General features: G+C 38.9%; 2 protein-coding genes across 2 annotated transcripts in view; one reads left to right on the top strand and one right to left on the bottom strand.

Moving 5' to 3' along the window:
- Window positions 1–16,732, top strand: part of tbkbp1 (TBK1 binding protein 1) — a 160,492-nt gene that overhangs the window by 14,112 nt on the left and 129,648 nt on the right. The window lies entirely within an intron of this gene.
- Window positions 1–16,732, bottom strand: part of myo1d (myosin 1D) — a 129,720-nt gene that overhangs the window by 86,068 nt on the left and 26,920 nt on the right. The window contains exons 8-11 of the mRNA XM_082544966.1: window positions 16,097–16,300; window positions 15,594–15,739; window positions 15,366–15,480; window positions 15,034–15,204 (exon numbers count right to left, since the gene is read on the bottom strand). Coding sequence (XP_082401092.1) covers window positions 15,034–15,204; window positions 15,366–15,480; window positions 15,594–15,739; window positions 16,097–16,300 — 636 coding nt within the window. The remainder of the gene's footprint in view (window positions 1–15,033; window positions 15,205–15,365; window positions 15,481–15,593; window positions 15,740–16,096; window positions 16,301–16,732) is intronic.

Genomic DNA, 16,732 nt, shown 5'->3' with positions numbered 1-16,732 from the left:
AGTGTGATTAAAGTGTTGAGTCGAGCACACACAGGCTGATACAAAAACTGGAGACAGCTGGATTTTATGGCGCCAAAAGCAAAAATCTGACTGATGTATCACTCGCATCAGATTCAAGTGAGAATTTAGGTGAGGTGTTTAGGTGAGAATTCTCTGTAAACAAGCCCGCAGCTCCCATGCATCAAAACTGCCTGATTAATTCATAACAAGGCTGAGAAGCCTGGAAGCAAATGAAAAGAAATTCAGATCAGCAGACTCCAACGCAACATGACATATGGAGACCTGAAAGAACGGTTTAGGAATGCTCTCTCTTCTTACTTTGACAACGGCGTGCCAAATTTAATGTCCACATGTAGTATGTAGCGAATGAACGAACACTGCAGAGCGTACGTATTTGTGCGTCACATTTTGTGAGCTGAAGCCAGACGACAGCGTAGCATCATTCAGTCCTGGAAGCAGAGTGAGAACATTACGGTAGATCGTGTTATGTGAACATTTCCTGGAATTGATCTCTGACTCAATCTCTTGCTCTGCATGTCTCATTTCCATCTCATCAGCTTTTGAGGCTCTCATGCGACTACTGCACACTGAAGCAGAAATGGTTTACATTTTGTATACACTCAGCAAGCAGTTTATTAGTAAAATAACCAGTGAAAGGCAATGGATTTTTATACAGCACTGAACCTTTCTTCACGTTCAAACTGCTTTATTTAATTTTACACTATAGTGCTTTTGTTATTTAGGATCATTATGAAGTAATTCTAATGAATTACACCGAGTTATACCTACAAGTCTTTCTGTTATTTTGTCTGACAGTAACCTGAATAACTAAAGCATCTTCAGTGTTGGTCAAGTTACTTGAAAAAAGTAATCAGTAACTAATTACTGATTACTTCCCCCAAAAAAGTAATCCTGTTACTTTACTAATTATGTTTTTTCAAAAGTAATTAATTACTTAGTTACTTTTTATAAACATGATTTACAACCTGAATAGGTGATAAAGTGATAGATCTTTCAGCCCAATTCTACTTTTTCTGCATAATCCATCATACAAAATGTAATCAAATGAAAAAGTCTCTTTTTTAAAAAAAAATGTTTTATCAGTTTTAATCTTTTAACTTTATGCATCAAGCAAAAATTAAATTATATGCACCATTCTCTGACTTGAAGAAATTAGTTTAACATTTAAACTTATTTTCTGCACATTCCAGCATATAAAATAAAATATTTTTTGTGTTTACACTCAGTCTTTCAAATAGATGCAAGTAAAACACAGCAGAAAATAAATAAAGTCAAAGACTAGCGGTCCTGTTGCTCTATTTTCACCTGTACAGCAGGAGTGGGGTAGGCGGAGGTTTGCCCTGGTGCAGGTGTGCCGCAGCGGTCAGTGGAAGAATACGCGAGTTTCTCTGTGAATTTCCCATTACGTCGTAGCGCACTCGGTGCTTGTTTACAGGGTTTTTTTTCCCGCTGTAAAAAGAAGTTTTCTTCCCACGCACAACGGACGCTAATGTTTTTGTCACTTTTTATGGAATCAAACTCAAAGTAAGGTCAGTACTTCCACACTTTAAACGCTGCACGCTCATACTCTCTCCTGCACTCGATATACAGTGGGGCAAAAAAGTATTTAGTCAGCCACCGATTGTGCAAGTTCCCCCACCTAAAATGATGACAGAGGTCAGTAATTTGCACCAGAGGTACACTTCAACTGTGAGAGACAGAATGTGAAAAAAAAAATCCATGAATCCACATGGTAGGATTTGTAATGAATTTATTCATGAATCAGGGTGGAAAATAAGTATTTGGTCAATAACAAAAATACAACTCAATACTTTGTAACATAACCTTTGTTGGCAATAACAGAGGTCAAACGTTTACTATAGGTCTTTACCAGGTTTGCACACACAGTAGCTGGTATTTTGGCCCATTCCTCCATGCAGATCTTCTCGAGAGCAGTGATGTTTTGGGGCTGTCGCCGAGCAACACGGACTTTCAACTCCCGCCACAGATTTTCTATGGGGTTGAGGTCTGGAGACTGGCTAGGCCACTCCAGGACTTTCAAATGCTTCTTACGGAGCCACTCCTTTGTTGTCTGGGCGGTGTGTTTTGGATCATTGTCATGTTGGAAGACCCAGCCTCGTTTCATCTTCAAAGTTCTCACTGATGGAAGGAGGTTTTGGCTCAAAATCTCACGATACATGGCCCCATTCATTCTGTCCTTAACACGGATCAGTCGTCCTGTCCCCTTGGCAGAAAAACAGCCCCATAGCATGATGTTTCCACCCCCATGCTTCACAGTAGGTATGGTGTTCTTGGGATGCAACTCCGTATTCTTCTTCCTCCAAACACGACGAGTTGAGTTTATACCAAAAAGTTCTACTTTGGTTTCATCTGACCACATGACATTCTCCCAATCCTCTGCTGTATCATCCATGTGCTCTCTGGCAAACTTCAGACGGGCCTGGACATGCACTGGCTTCAGCAGCGGAACACGTCCGGCACTGCGGGATTTGATTCCCTGCCATTGTAGTGTGTTACTGATGGTGACCTTTGTTACTTTGGTCCCAGCTCTCTGCAGGTCATTCACCAGGTCCCCCCGTGTGGTTCTGGGATCTTTGCTCACCGTTCTCATGATCATTTTGACCCCACGGGATGAGATCTTGCGTGGAGCCCCAGATCGAGGGAGATTATCAGTGGTCTTGTATGTCTTCCATTTTCTGATGATTGCTCCCACAGTTGATTTTTTCACACCAAGCTGCTTGTCTATTGTAGATTCACTCTTCCCAGTCTGGTGCAGGTCTACAATACTTTTCCTGGTGTCCTTCGAAAGCTCTTTGGTCTTGGCCATGGCGGAGTTTGGAGTCTGACTGTTTGAGGCTGTGGACAGGTGTCTTTTATACAGATGATGAGTTCAAACAGGTGCCATTCAAACAGGTAACGAGTGGGGGACAGAAAAGCTTCTTACAGAAGACGTTACAGGTCTGTGAGAGCCAGAGATTTTCCTTGTTTGAGGTGACCAAATACTTATTTTCCACCCTGATTTACGAATAAATTCTTTACAAATCCTACCATGTGAATTCATCGATTTTTTTTTCACATTCTGTCTCTCACAGTTGAAGTGTACCTCTGGTGCAAATTACTGACCTCTGTCATCATTTTAAGTGGGGGGACTTGCACAATCGGTGGCTGACTAAATACTTTTTTGCCCCACTGTATTATCCATTGTTGATCTGCACACAGCTGTTGTCACAAACGTCGCACTCGCTTACGTCATTGTCATGAGACACTCTCGCAAAAAAAAAAAAAAAAATATCACGGTTTTAGTAACGCAGTAACGCAGCGTGCTTACGGGAAAGTAACGGTAATCGAATTACCGTTTTTGCGATAGTAATCCCTTACTTTACTCGTTACTTTAAAAAAGTAATCAGATTACAGTAACGCGTTTACAAGTAACGCGTTACTGCCCATCTCTGAGCATCTTTATGCATAATGCAGGTATGTATAGTTGGAAATGAAGCTGCATCACTGGTGTTTATTGATGACATGGCCCAAAATAAATATCTATACTGTCTATACTGAGAAATGCTAAATTGATAGGTGTGAGCTTTCATAATCGTATCAAAAACAGAGCAGAAAAGAGAGCGTAGAGCTGCTAAAGCCAACTAAATGGTTCTCAAATGGCTCACTCTTCTGACCTCAGCCCAGTTGAGCATGCCTTTCACCTACTGAAGACAACACTTAATGCCCAAACAACCACACACAAGCAGCACTAAGCAATGCCTGACAACATATCTCAGTTAAATGAAATCCAGCATCTGCTGATGTCTGTGGGTTCATTGATAGCAAAGCTTCAGCGTTTAAAGTCATACAAATAAGCTTAAACTCAAAATTACTGTATGTAGGTTTACTTACTTTTGAACATGGCCTTGAATTAAAGCTGAAAGCCCACACTTTAACTGCATGATGAGTGCAGTTTAAATAAGTTCAAATCCCTTGTGGTGTTGCAGTTATATAACACACAAATACATTCATATCCTTCGCATGGAAAACAGAGTTGCTCAGTTGACCTTGGACCTGGCTTTTCTTTATAAAGCAACAGATGACATCTTCATTTTGAATAGAGGCAAACACAATCGCTTATTTTTACACATCCGGTAACTACTCGCAAATATTATTCTTGAGTTTTTCCTCAAGCCGCCAAATAACTATAAAGATCACAGACATACTTAGCCAATGAGGTGATGTTCATTGATTTGTGAATTCTGACTTTGAAGCCTTGACTGCAGCACACTGGCCATCACCGTCTGGACCTTTGGTTCATTTAGAGCTACCATATTTAGATTATTTAGGGCTCCACCCTAAACGATTGGCTAAGGCTAGCAACAGGCTGTACTGCCTGTCACATTACATATCAGATGATTATATTGAATATCATTAAAGGAACTGCAGTCTTGGTGCTGGTTTCATTTTTCAACTCTGGAAGCTGCAGCTTGGTTGAAAGCAATGTTCTCTCTCTTTTGCACAACCTTTAAGCCATTTCGATAATTATCTGGTTCTTTTGTTACTCAGATGTCTGATTTTCCTTGTCTTTTATCGATGGGTAGGTTATCTAGTGTTATTACTTTGTTGGAAACATCTATGTGCTCATGGAATCTATTTTGATGGGAGAGGGAAAGAATACAATAATACCTAGCTCTTGTTTTCATAAAACTGTGCTTCACCCCTTTCATTTCTCTCGCAGAATGTGCACATCTCACTTCCCCTCACATAACAACTCCCAGTCTCTCACATTGCACCTCACTTTCCCTTTCCTCTTCTTTCGGTCTCCCTACATCTTCACACTTTCATCCTGCCAACTTGAGGAGCTCTGAGCTATGAGGTGAGAGTGCTTCTGTTAGTCTTTCAAGGCTGCAGAGCTCGTGTTCTCCTTGAATGCTCAAAACCTTGAACATTTTAAAACTTTCCCAAAAACTAATTTGCATATGAATGTAGGTTAGGGCATCTGTTTTGAGGTCACAGTAATATACAGTTTCTCTCTTGCTGGCTCTGTTTTTTTCAGTGACCCTGTGTCAGCAATGACAACACTATTTAACTTCTAAAATGTTTCATTTTTTATGACCAAGAAATTCCAAATCCATTCCATACCTGACGGATAACACAGACATACTAACAAAATTCTCATGGGTTAGTTTTTTGGTTTTTTTTTACTTTATAAGAGTTTCCAGAAAAACAACTGTGGGCTTGTCATGTGACACTCCATGTGTGGAGTAAAATATACAGCAGTTTGCATATCACAGCTCCTTAACTGCCAAGACAACACGTGACCAAAGACTGTGAGCAAATTTGTCAGCGTTTTTTCAATAATACAGGTATTTAACACTTTAGGTTTAAGTGTGTGTATCCAGCCACCCACCAGCTCCAACATCAGTCAGTACCAAACTAGACATGAAGCCTCCACTTCAATTAAAACGTCACTTCAAGCTCACTGAGTGTCATCATTTTAAAGAGGAACTCTAAAATGATTTGGCATGGTAAATAACATCTATCTCTATTTGTTTTTATCTAAAACATATCTATTGAGGCAAGTAGAGTGCGTTCTAAACATAAGATAAAGCTTTGGCTAATAAACAAAACAAAAAAGCATATCTATACAAAGCCATAAATCCATTTTACATTCCTCAAACACCAAAAAACACTTCCATATATACAGGGAGTGCAGAATTATTAGGCAAATGAGTATTTTGTCCACATCATCCTCTTCATGCATGTTGTCTTACTCCAAGCTGTATAGGCTCGAAAGCCTACTACCAACTAGAAAAATTTGCATTTCCTGCGAAAATGCAGTGTGGATGCTTAAAGCTGAAGCTGTATGCAAAAAGTAGCTGAAAAAGCTGAAAAGTTGCAGAAATTGTAAAAACTTTGCAGAAGCAAAAGAAGTTTGCTAAAATGGAATAACTTAGCAGAACTGCAATATCTTAGAGGAAACATAATACTTGGCAGAAATACAATAGCATAGCAGAATTTAGCAGAAATATTGTAACTTACCAGAAACATGATAACTTCTCAAAAATACAAGAATTTAGGAGAAATAGTATAAGATAACAGAAAGAATATATTTAGCCAAAAATACTTAAACATTACAGAAACACTATGATTTAGAAAAATAGTACAACAGAGCAGAAATATTGTGATTTACCAGAGACACTGTGATGAACTATGAATATTGTAATTTTAAATTGAGACTATGTTTTAGCACAAATATTATAATTTGGCAGAAATACTATAATTTAGCAGAAATACTATATTAAGCACAAATCCTATAAAAAGCAGAAATGGCATGATTAAGCACAAATACTACATTTAGTAGAAATACTTTGTTTTAGCACAAATCCCATAAAAAGCAGAAATACTGTACTATGATTTAGTAGAAAAACTATAATTAATCAGAAATACTAAATTTAGCAGAAATACTATATTAAGCACAAATACTATGAAAAGCAGAAATAGTATATTAAGCACAAATCTTATAAAATAGCAGAAATGCTATGATTTAGCACAATAGTAATAAGTTAAACAGAAAAATTGGAAAAGCAAAATGGACAGCTGAAAAAATGCTGAACATGCTGAGGGTCCCTCAAATATACTTGTTAAATGACAAAAATCTGCAAAAAAATTTATTACAGCCACACAATCACAAATATGTACACATGAGGAAACACACATGCACATAGAGACCCACACACAAGATCCAATTCAGTCAACCAGTCTAAATATATTGAATTTAAATCTTAGAATGAGATCATCCCATTAAAAGCCTCTCTCTCTCTCTCTCTCTCTCTCTCTCTCTCTCTCTCTCTGTCACAGACACACACACACACACACACACACACACACACACACAGGGAGAGAGGACTAAGTTTCTAGGTCAGCCTGGGAACTGCTGAATTTGAATCCACCAATCAGAGAGCCTGTGCACTTTTCCCCACCAAAACAGGTGCATCTGTTTACACACGCAGCAGCACAGAGAGACACAGGATTTTTGCAGTCTATTTCTCATAGTGACGACTCCCTCAAACAAATGACCGTAATTTCCTAACCGTAGGGGCTAGAACGGTCATTCTTACACCGTTTTGTTCAGAAGAGGTGGGGGAATCTTCAAGTGTTGACAATTTAATATTAAAATATGAATTTTTAGAGATATATGACATGGATGACTTGTTGACTTAGAAGCCACGAATTCCCCAATATGCAAATTTGAATGCCTGAGACCACATATGTGATTGGCTGGCTGGGAAGCCGTGCAGGCCCTGATTTGTGGATTTGAATTCCTCAGCCCTCAGATATGATTGGCTGGCTTAGAAGCCATGAAGTCCCCAATATGCAAATTTGAATGCCTCAGGACACATATATGATTGGCTGGGAAACCGTGCAGGACCTGATTTGAAAATTTGAATGTCTAAGTCCTCACAGAGGATTGGCTGCCTGGGGACCAGGCAGAAATATATAGAAATACTATGATTAAGCATAAATACTACATTTAGTAGAAATACTATGTTTTAGCACAAATCCTATAAAAAGCAGAAATACTATAATTTAGCAGAAATACTATATTAAGCACAAATCATATAAAAAGCAGAAATACTATATTAAGCACAAATCCTATAAAAAGCAGAAATACTATATTAAGCACAAATTCTATAAAAAGCAGAAATACTATATTAAGCACAAATTCTATAAAAAGCAGAAATACTATATTAAGCACAAATCCTATTAAAAGCAGAAATACTATATTAAGCACAAATCTTATAAAATAGCAGAAACAGTATGATTTAGCACAATAGTAATAAGTTAAACAGAAAAATTGGAAAAGCAAAATGGACAGCTGAAAAAATGCTGAACATGCTGAGGGTCCCTCAAATATACTTGTTAAATGAAAAAATCAGCAAAAAAATGCACAGGGAGAGAGAAGTAAGTTTCTAGGTCAGCCTGGGAGCTGCCGAATTTGAATCCACCAATCAGAGAGCCTGTGTACTTTTTCCCGCCAAAACATGTGCCTCTTTTTACACACGCAGCACAGAGAGGCACAGGATTATTGCAGCCTATTTCTCATAGTGAGGACTCCCCTCAAACAAATGACCATAATTTCCTAACCATAGGGGCTAGAGCGGTCATTCTTACACCGTTTTGTTCAGAAGAGATGGGGGAATCTTCAAGTGTTGACAATTTATCATTAAAATATGAATTTTTAGAGATATATGACATGGATGACTTGTTGACTTAGAAGCCACGAATTCCCCAATATGCAAATTTGAATACCTGGAGCCCACATACATGATTGGCTGGCTGGGAAGCTGTGCAGGCCCTGATTTGTGGATTTGAATTCCTCAGCCCTCAGATATGATTGGCTGGCTTAGAAGCCATGAAGGCCCCAATATGCAAATTTGAATGCCTCAGGACACATATATGATTGGCTGGGAAACCGTGCAGGCCCTGATTTGAAAATTTGAATGTCTAAGTCCTCACAGAGGATTGGCTGCCTGGGGACCTGGCAGAAATATATAGAAATACTATGATTAAGCATAAATACTACATTTAGTAGAAATACTATGTTTTAGCACAAATACTATAAAAAGCAGAAATACTATAATTTAGCATAAATACTATATTAAGCACAAATCCTATAAAAAGCAGAAATACTATATTAGGTACAAATCCTATAAAAAGCAGAAATACTATATTAGGCACAAATAGTATAAAAAGCAGAAATACTATAATTTAACAGAAATACTATGTTTGGCACAAATCCTATATAAATAATAAATACTATAATTTAGCAGAAATACTATATTAGGCACAAATCTTATGAAAAGCAGAAATAGTATCATTTAGCAGAATAGTAATAACTTACAAAATTACAAATATGAAGGCATATTGAAACACAAATGCACAGAGGGACACACAAACACAGGCTCTAATCCAGTCAACCAGTCTAACTATATTCAATTTAAATCCTACAATGACATGCTGCCAAATAAGGGCAGGGTCCTCTCTCTCCCACTAAACACACACACACACACACACACACACACACACACACACACACACACACACACACACACACAGAGGGAGAGAGCTGCCGAATTTAAATCCACCAATCAGAGTGGCTGTTTACGTTTTCCCGCCAAAACAGGTGCATCTTTTTACACACGCAGGACAGAGAGGCACAGGATTATTGCAGCCTATTTCTCATAGTGAGGACTTCCCTCAAACAAATGACCATAATTTCCTAACCATAGGGGCTAGAGCGGTCATTCTTACACCGTTTTGTTCAGAAGAGATGGGGGAATCTTCCAGTGTTAACAATTTATCATTAAAATATGAATTATTAAAGATATTAGACTTCTAATGCACCATAACTGAGCAGAGCGAAGCAAAAACTGCCTTGACTTGCCCTCAAACAACGCTTTCTAACTCTAAATCTATTTGGAGTATCGATATCATTCTTTCACCGTAAGAGACAGCAGGCTTTGGTGAACAGTCAGAGAAATTTTCAGGTCTCTGTGGAAATCCAACAAAAAGTTATGACGAGAGAAAAAAGTGGTTCATTTCCACAGTTTGAAATCTGAAGAAATCTGAGCGAAGGACAAATTTCCTACCCTCAAACAAGTCCAACTCATTTCAGAACGGTAATAGGTGAGAAAGAAATTCTTGAATTGTGAGCGTCAGGAGTGTCTGAAGATATACCGGGACAAGCCTCATGTCTTAACTTTGCTTCGTTAAGGAGATATGACGATTCGAATATGCCTCTCATTACAGAAATGCAGCGATGATTTTGAACAAGCTCTCCATTGACTTTATATGGAGAGTTTTGTGACCTTGTGTTGGTCTGAGGAGATTTGCCAAAATTGTATAAATCCCACAACAATGATAGTGACATTTTCTGAAAGCCAGCAAAAATACCTACGTTTTGATGTATAATTTGTGGAAGTTGAGTGAAAATTGAGCAAGTAGCAAGAAGTTGTTCGGACATGAAGTGAAAATTGCAAAACCTTCAGTGGCACACTGGAAGCCAAGAGCATAGCAACCATAACAACGCATGTATTTTGTGAAAAATCACAATTTTGCAACTGAAAACTTTAAGAGGCATAAAAGTAAAACGGTAAAAGATTTGAAAAAGCTGAATCATACATGAATAGCCCAATAATTTGTGAACATTTTAAAGTTTGAATGGTTTTTCTAGGCGAAAGTATGAGGAAGTAGTTAAGTTTCAAAAACAAGCAAAATTTAGCAGAATTTTGGAAGTTTTCCATTCATTTCAATGGGACAAATTAAAGGAAAAAAGCTTAATATTTTAAAAAGTATAATAGCAAAAAATAGCAAAAATCATAGCGCAAATTAGCAGAAATAGCAGAATAGTTTAAAATTTGAACGGTGAAAATAGCACAAAAATTGTGGAAGTAGTTAAAGGACGAAAAACGAGCAACTTGAATAATAATAATAATAATAATAAAGAATAAAGAGAAACAGGAACTCAATAGTGTGGATGCTTAATGCATCCACACAATTAAGCATATTAGGTGATGTGCATCTCTGTAATGAGAAGGAGTGTGGTCTAATGACATCAACACCCTATATCAGGTGTGCATAATTATTAGGCAACGTCCTTTCCTTTGGCAAAATGGGTCAAAAGAAGGACTTGACAGGCTCAGAAAAGTCAAAAATAGTGAGATATCTTGCAGAGGGATGCAGTAGTCTCAAAATTGCAAAGCTTCTGAAGCGTGATCATCGAACAATCAAGCGTTTCATTCAAAATAGTCAACAGGGTCGCAAGAAGCGTGTGGAAAAACCAAGGCGCCAAATAACTGCCCACGAACTGAGAAAAGTCAAGCGTGCAGCTGCCAAGATGCCACTTGCCACCAGTTTGGCCATATTTCAGAGCTGCAACATCACTGGAGTGCCCAAAAGCACAAGGTGTGCAATACTCAGAGACATGGCCAAGGTAAGAAAGGCTGAAAGATGACCACCACTGAACAAGACACACAAGCTGAAACGTCAAGACTGGGCCAAGAAATATCTCAAGACTGATTTTTCTAAGGTTTTATGGACTGATGAAATGAGAGTGAGTCTTGATGGGCCAGATGGATGGGCCCGTGGCTGGATTGGTAAAGGGCAGAGAGCTCCAGTCCGACTCAGACGCCAGCAAGGTGGAGGTGGAGTACTGGTTTGGGCTGGTATCATCAAAGATGAGCTTGTGGGGCCTTTTCGGGTTGAGGATGGAGTCAAGCTCAACTCCCAGTCCTACTGCCAGTTTCTGGAAGACACCTTCTTCAAGCAGTGGTACAGGAAGAAGTCTGCATCCTTCAAGAAAAACATGATTTTCATGCAGGACAATGCTCCATCACACGCGTCCAAGTACTCCACAGCGTGGCTGGCAAGAAAGGGTATAAAAGAAGAAAAACTAATGACATGGCCTCCTTGTTCACCTGATCTGAACCCCATTGAGAACCTGTGGTCCATCATCAAATGTGAGATTTACAAGGAGGGAAAACAGTACACCTCTCTGAACAGTGTCTGGGAGGCTGTGGTTGCTGCTGCACGCAATGTTGATGGTGAACAGATCAAAACACTGACAGAATCCATGGATGGCAGGCTTTTGAGTGTCCTTGCAAAGAAAGGTGGCTATATTGGTCGCTGATTTGTTTTTGAATGTCAGAAATGTATATTTGTGAATGTGGAGATGTTATATTGGTTTCACTGGTAAAAATAAATAATTGAAATGGGTATATATTTGTTTTTTGTTAAGTTGCCTAATAATTATGCACAGTAATAGTCACCTGCACACACAGATATCCCCCTAAAATAGCTGAAACTAAAAACAAACTATAAACTACTTCCAAAAACATTCAGCTTTGATATTAATGAGTTTTTTGGGTTCATTGAGAACATGGTTGTTGTTCAATAATAAAATTATTCCTCAAAAATACAACTTGCCTAATAATTCTGCACTCCCTGTAGAATATATGTATAGTTATAAAAAAAATAATTTAACACTAACAGTGCAATATAAATAAAGATGCCTAGGCATGATGACGGTGGCAACCCTAGACTCTAACACAGTCTACGTTATTTAAATAATCCATAGAGCGGCCAAATAGGACAAACATTCAGTGTAACAGTTATAAAATTCTTGTGTAAAGATCAGGTTCATGCAACATTACTCTGATGTCTGCACTGCATAAATAAACAAATAACAGAGAAAAACATTCAGAACTTGAGTCTAAGGAGCTTGGAAAGAAAAGCATCTGGAGCGTCCAAGCTCCTTAGACTACGATGACCTGGATGACTGAGAACCTTTGCAGACATTCAGAACAGGACACATCAGGCCAACACCAGAATGATGATCTGCGTTTTTCATCCTTCATATGGCAAAGTGGCATTTTCTCTTGATGTGCATGTTTTCCTTTTCCAAGTCTCCCATTTTAGTTTCAGTACTACATTGACATAAAACATAGACTCAATAAGACCACAGGTCTGCAAGACGTACATAATTTGTGAACAATTCTAAAAAGTGAGGAATAACCGATTAAAAAAAAAAAAAAAGCTACATTCTGCACATATCATGCATGTAGCTTTCTCCTTCTTTTGGGTCAAAAACTTTACCTGGCTGTCACAAAAAGCAAATAAGACTGAATGCAGTGAGATGTCCTGTCTGTCTCTTTGCTGCTGTTTCATTCAGTACTGGGGAAAGCACTGCAAGCCCCCAGGCAAAAAAACTAAAAATATATACAGTATGACAACAGACTGGATCAGACAGACTTGAAGCTTTAAATATGTTATAAACAAAAAGCACTTTTACACTTGTTTCCATGTCATTATTGTTGTTCTTTTGCTGTTTTTCTATAGGGTACATCAAACTTTAACTGAGGACAGCTGAAAAGCTATAGAAATACACTTGAGGGTGCTGCTTACTATTATATTGTGAAGGGGTGCATATAACAGCAGTGTTTTTACTTATATATGTTAAAAATACTGGCGGCTGCTGGTGTTACCTCTCAGCCTCCCAGTACATATAGCTATGGTATCAATTTGAAAATACCACATTGTTTTGTTTTCAAGTTATTGCATTCACAAGATTTCCAAAAAACATGACCTCTGATCTTGAGGTCAAGGTGAGTGAGATTTGAACTTCTCTGAGATTCTCTGCCACAACACCCCATCAGCCTTTTACAGCTAAGAGGTAAAAAGGAGAAGACACTCGCTACACTTCAGTTCATCCACTTTCATGCTCTTGCAATAAGCAGAACATTTAATTTAACTGCTGTTTTTTTTGTTTCAGATCATTCAAAGATCATCTTCTCTGCATTCAATGTTACTTGGAAAGCTCATCTCTTGTGGGGTCTGGACAAATTAACTTTTGAAAAGATGTTAATCTAAATGGTAATACGCACCGTTTATTCCCCCCAAAATGCCCCAGAGATCGACTAAAGGCCCCTACAATTCACTCATTATGGCAATACTGCCTGGCAACATTAACAGCCTCCACATTGTACAGTAGTCCAGACACTGCAGGAGGAAAGTCTCTGGATAATATTTATTCATGCCAATATTGGTTCCAGGAAGTAGCAGCTGGATCACTTTACATTCAAACCCACCACTTCACATGCCTTTCAAAGTCAGAAGTCTGCTACCAGCAGCAGGAGGAGGTCGGAGTGTAGCAGAAGAGTGATGGCGAGGGGAATACTGACTCCAAGATGATAAGAGGGTAAGAGGAATACACCCCACAGTACAATCTTTACCTGATCTTGACTCCTCCTGGCTTTATTCACAGTTTCTATGTCACAGTGCACTTCATTCACTTTGAACTATAACAGCAACTGCAGGGTTCACTGCCTACCGTTCACTATTCTTTCTTCACATCACATGGGACTATGCAGCCTTTCAACAGTTTTGACACAGTGACTTACTTTGTAGCCTGTTGCTTTAAGTATTTTGATCCACAGTATGCTGCCCAGAAATATACAGAGATGTTTACCTACCACCTGTCATCATTTATTTTCACTCTATCACCCTCTCCCTCCTCTCTCCTTTTCTTCCTCTCTTTTTCTCTGCATGGCTCCCCTCATGCATTTGTAAATACGCATTCTCCACTACTTATACCAACACAGCAAAGCACCAGCTCCACAAACTCTCATTGGCTGCCAGTGACATCACTTGTGCAAAGTGTCGAGTCAGACTCCAAGAAGCTCTTTCACTGACAGCTGATGCCCCCTTGTGTCCACACAGAAAACTGCAGCCCTAAAAATAAAAACACCTCCTGGATTTGAACACTAATCATCAGCTGCTCCAGACAACCTTTTACATGTTAAACAGCACTAGAAAAAGCTACATACACGCAAACCAGATCTATGACGGCAAGTCACCTTAACCTCATTGTAAGCCATCTGATCTCCCAGAGAAAGCAAAGGATGTTTGCAAATTAAATTGGCTTATGTTTAGTCTAATGGTCTGCACAGACCATTAGAGTGAATTACACTGTAAGCCTGGCTGATTATTAAAGCTAACGGGATCATGTTCAGTCTCTTTCCCCAAGCACTAATCGCTACTGCACAGTGTAATCTGCCCTCTGCTATTCTCAGGTTACTATAGCCACACAATGCCTCATTAGAAGCAAACAGCCTTGATTTTTTACATCAAAGTCTGCTGAAAAGCGTGTAGTTTTGGATCTAAGGGATAGCAGGAAATTATGAAAAAAATATTTGATTAAACTGTGCTGCAGAAATATTCCCTGTACATATTGCTCTGGATTGAGATGAAAATTACAGCCATCATGTGTTTTTAGATTGATTAATGTGCTATTTTGTTTAATATTTGTCCATAAAATGTCAGAAAGTTGCTGAAATCACAGTCTAAAACATATTTGGGTTACTGAAAGCCAGACAGCAATCAGACTTCTGACCCATTTAAAGGAGAAGCTGCTGAGTTCAAAAAAAGAAGAAGATAGAGACAGCACAGCGCGCACTTCATTTTCCCTACCTTGCGGCTGGTGTAGTGGGCATGCTTAGCCAGCTTCGTATTGAGTCCTTGCAGAAAAACCTCATCAGTGACTTTGCCCACATTCATACAGGCTTCATCCAGCACAGCAAAGATGCCCTTGTGCTGCTGTTCCACCAGGTCAACAATGATCTGGTTATTGAAGTAATCAATCTAATAAAGGAAACAAAGGAGTAAAAGTAACCATGATGAAACGAAAATATACAAGCAGGCAAATTAAATACCATATGATGATGTACGAAAGGATCTTAAATGAAAACTACTTGATAAAACATGTTAATGATCACTGAAAAGTTAGAGTATTTTCTTCTTACGTGTTTCCAGGGGATGCCTTCCCTCTGATACTCATCCTGTTCCTGCTTTAGCACCAGCTGGATGAAGAGCTGCTGCAGCTTTTCATTACAGTAGTTGATGCAGAACTGTTCAAAGCTGCAGCATAAAGAATAGTAACATTAAACATTACAACAAGATACAAAGACAAATGTATTGGAAATTCTCCTTTTTTTTAAATATTTTATTTAATTATTCTTTCTTATACAGACCTGTTGTTCTGGAAAATCTCAAATCCATAGATGTCCAGAACCCCGATGACAGTGTTTTTCCCGTGGATTTTGGCGTCATAGTTCCTCACCTCAATGATGTCATTGATGCGACTCACAATCCAGCAGAACAAGCGCTCATACATGGCCTGTGGACGACAAAATCGCAGCGTGAATTGTTTGTTTTGGACTCCTTGGCAGCTTGCTGGTGAGCAAGTGCCTTGCTCATGGGCACAAGATCACCCAGTGTGCAATTAACAGTTAGAGAAGTTAAATGTCAAAATATATGAGTCACAACCCACAGTGCTGGTCCTGCAATTGCCCACAAACATTACATCCTCCACAGTCTCCAGCCTCTGTCTCGAGTCATAACACTGTGACTCATGCAAGTGTGAATCAGTGTGAACAGCAGTAGAAATATCACCAAGCACTGAGCAAAATATCACAGCCCTACAGGTGCTGGCCCACAGGCCACCGTGAACATATCGAGTATTCACAGCAATAACCTTGGCTAGCGCGTCCCGCCCGTAGTTGGCCTCTTGTGTTGTGTGCTGTTTTTCAATGACATCCCGTCCCGTGGCTACCGTGCGATAAAGCAACGCCTTCTCCACGTTTTCCTCCTTGGTGGACAGCAGCTCCCTGATCACAGACACCAGCTTTGTGTTCTCTATCAGGGTCACATCACCGTCCACTCCAAATGTCAAATTTCCCTAAAATATAGAACAAAGACAATGGCTTAGTATTTATGGCATGAAATACTAAAGTAAAACGTCTACGCTACGTGAGAAATTTAACTTAAATGAGGAACATATTCTGCTTAACCCAACTAAACTTTAATAACGTTGTGGTGCTCGTCTTTTAACGACCACTAAACTGAAATAATTTTCAGGAATTTGCTTTGAATAAACAGACATAAAAATCATAAAACAAAGCATAAACAACATTTTAAAAGTGTAAATATGATCTGATTATGCGACAAACACTATATACAGTAACAAAAATAAATAAAAATTCTCATTCACCCCACACAAATCAGCCACATCAACAAAACCACTGTCAGGTACACTGAATAACTCATCGTCTCGTTCCTTATCAATCTTCAGGGGAATTCTTGGCTCCGTGTATTCACGTCTAACTCACAT

Source organism: Aulonocara stuartgranti (genome assembly GCF_965226115.1).
Source record: "Aulonocara stuartgranti genome assembly, chromosome: 8".
NCBI lineage: Eukaryota > Metazoa > Chordata > Actinopteri > Cichliformes > Cichlidae > Aulonocara > Aulonocara stuartgranti.
This window is presented reverse-complemented; position numbering and strand designations above follow the sequence as displayed.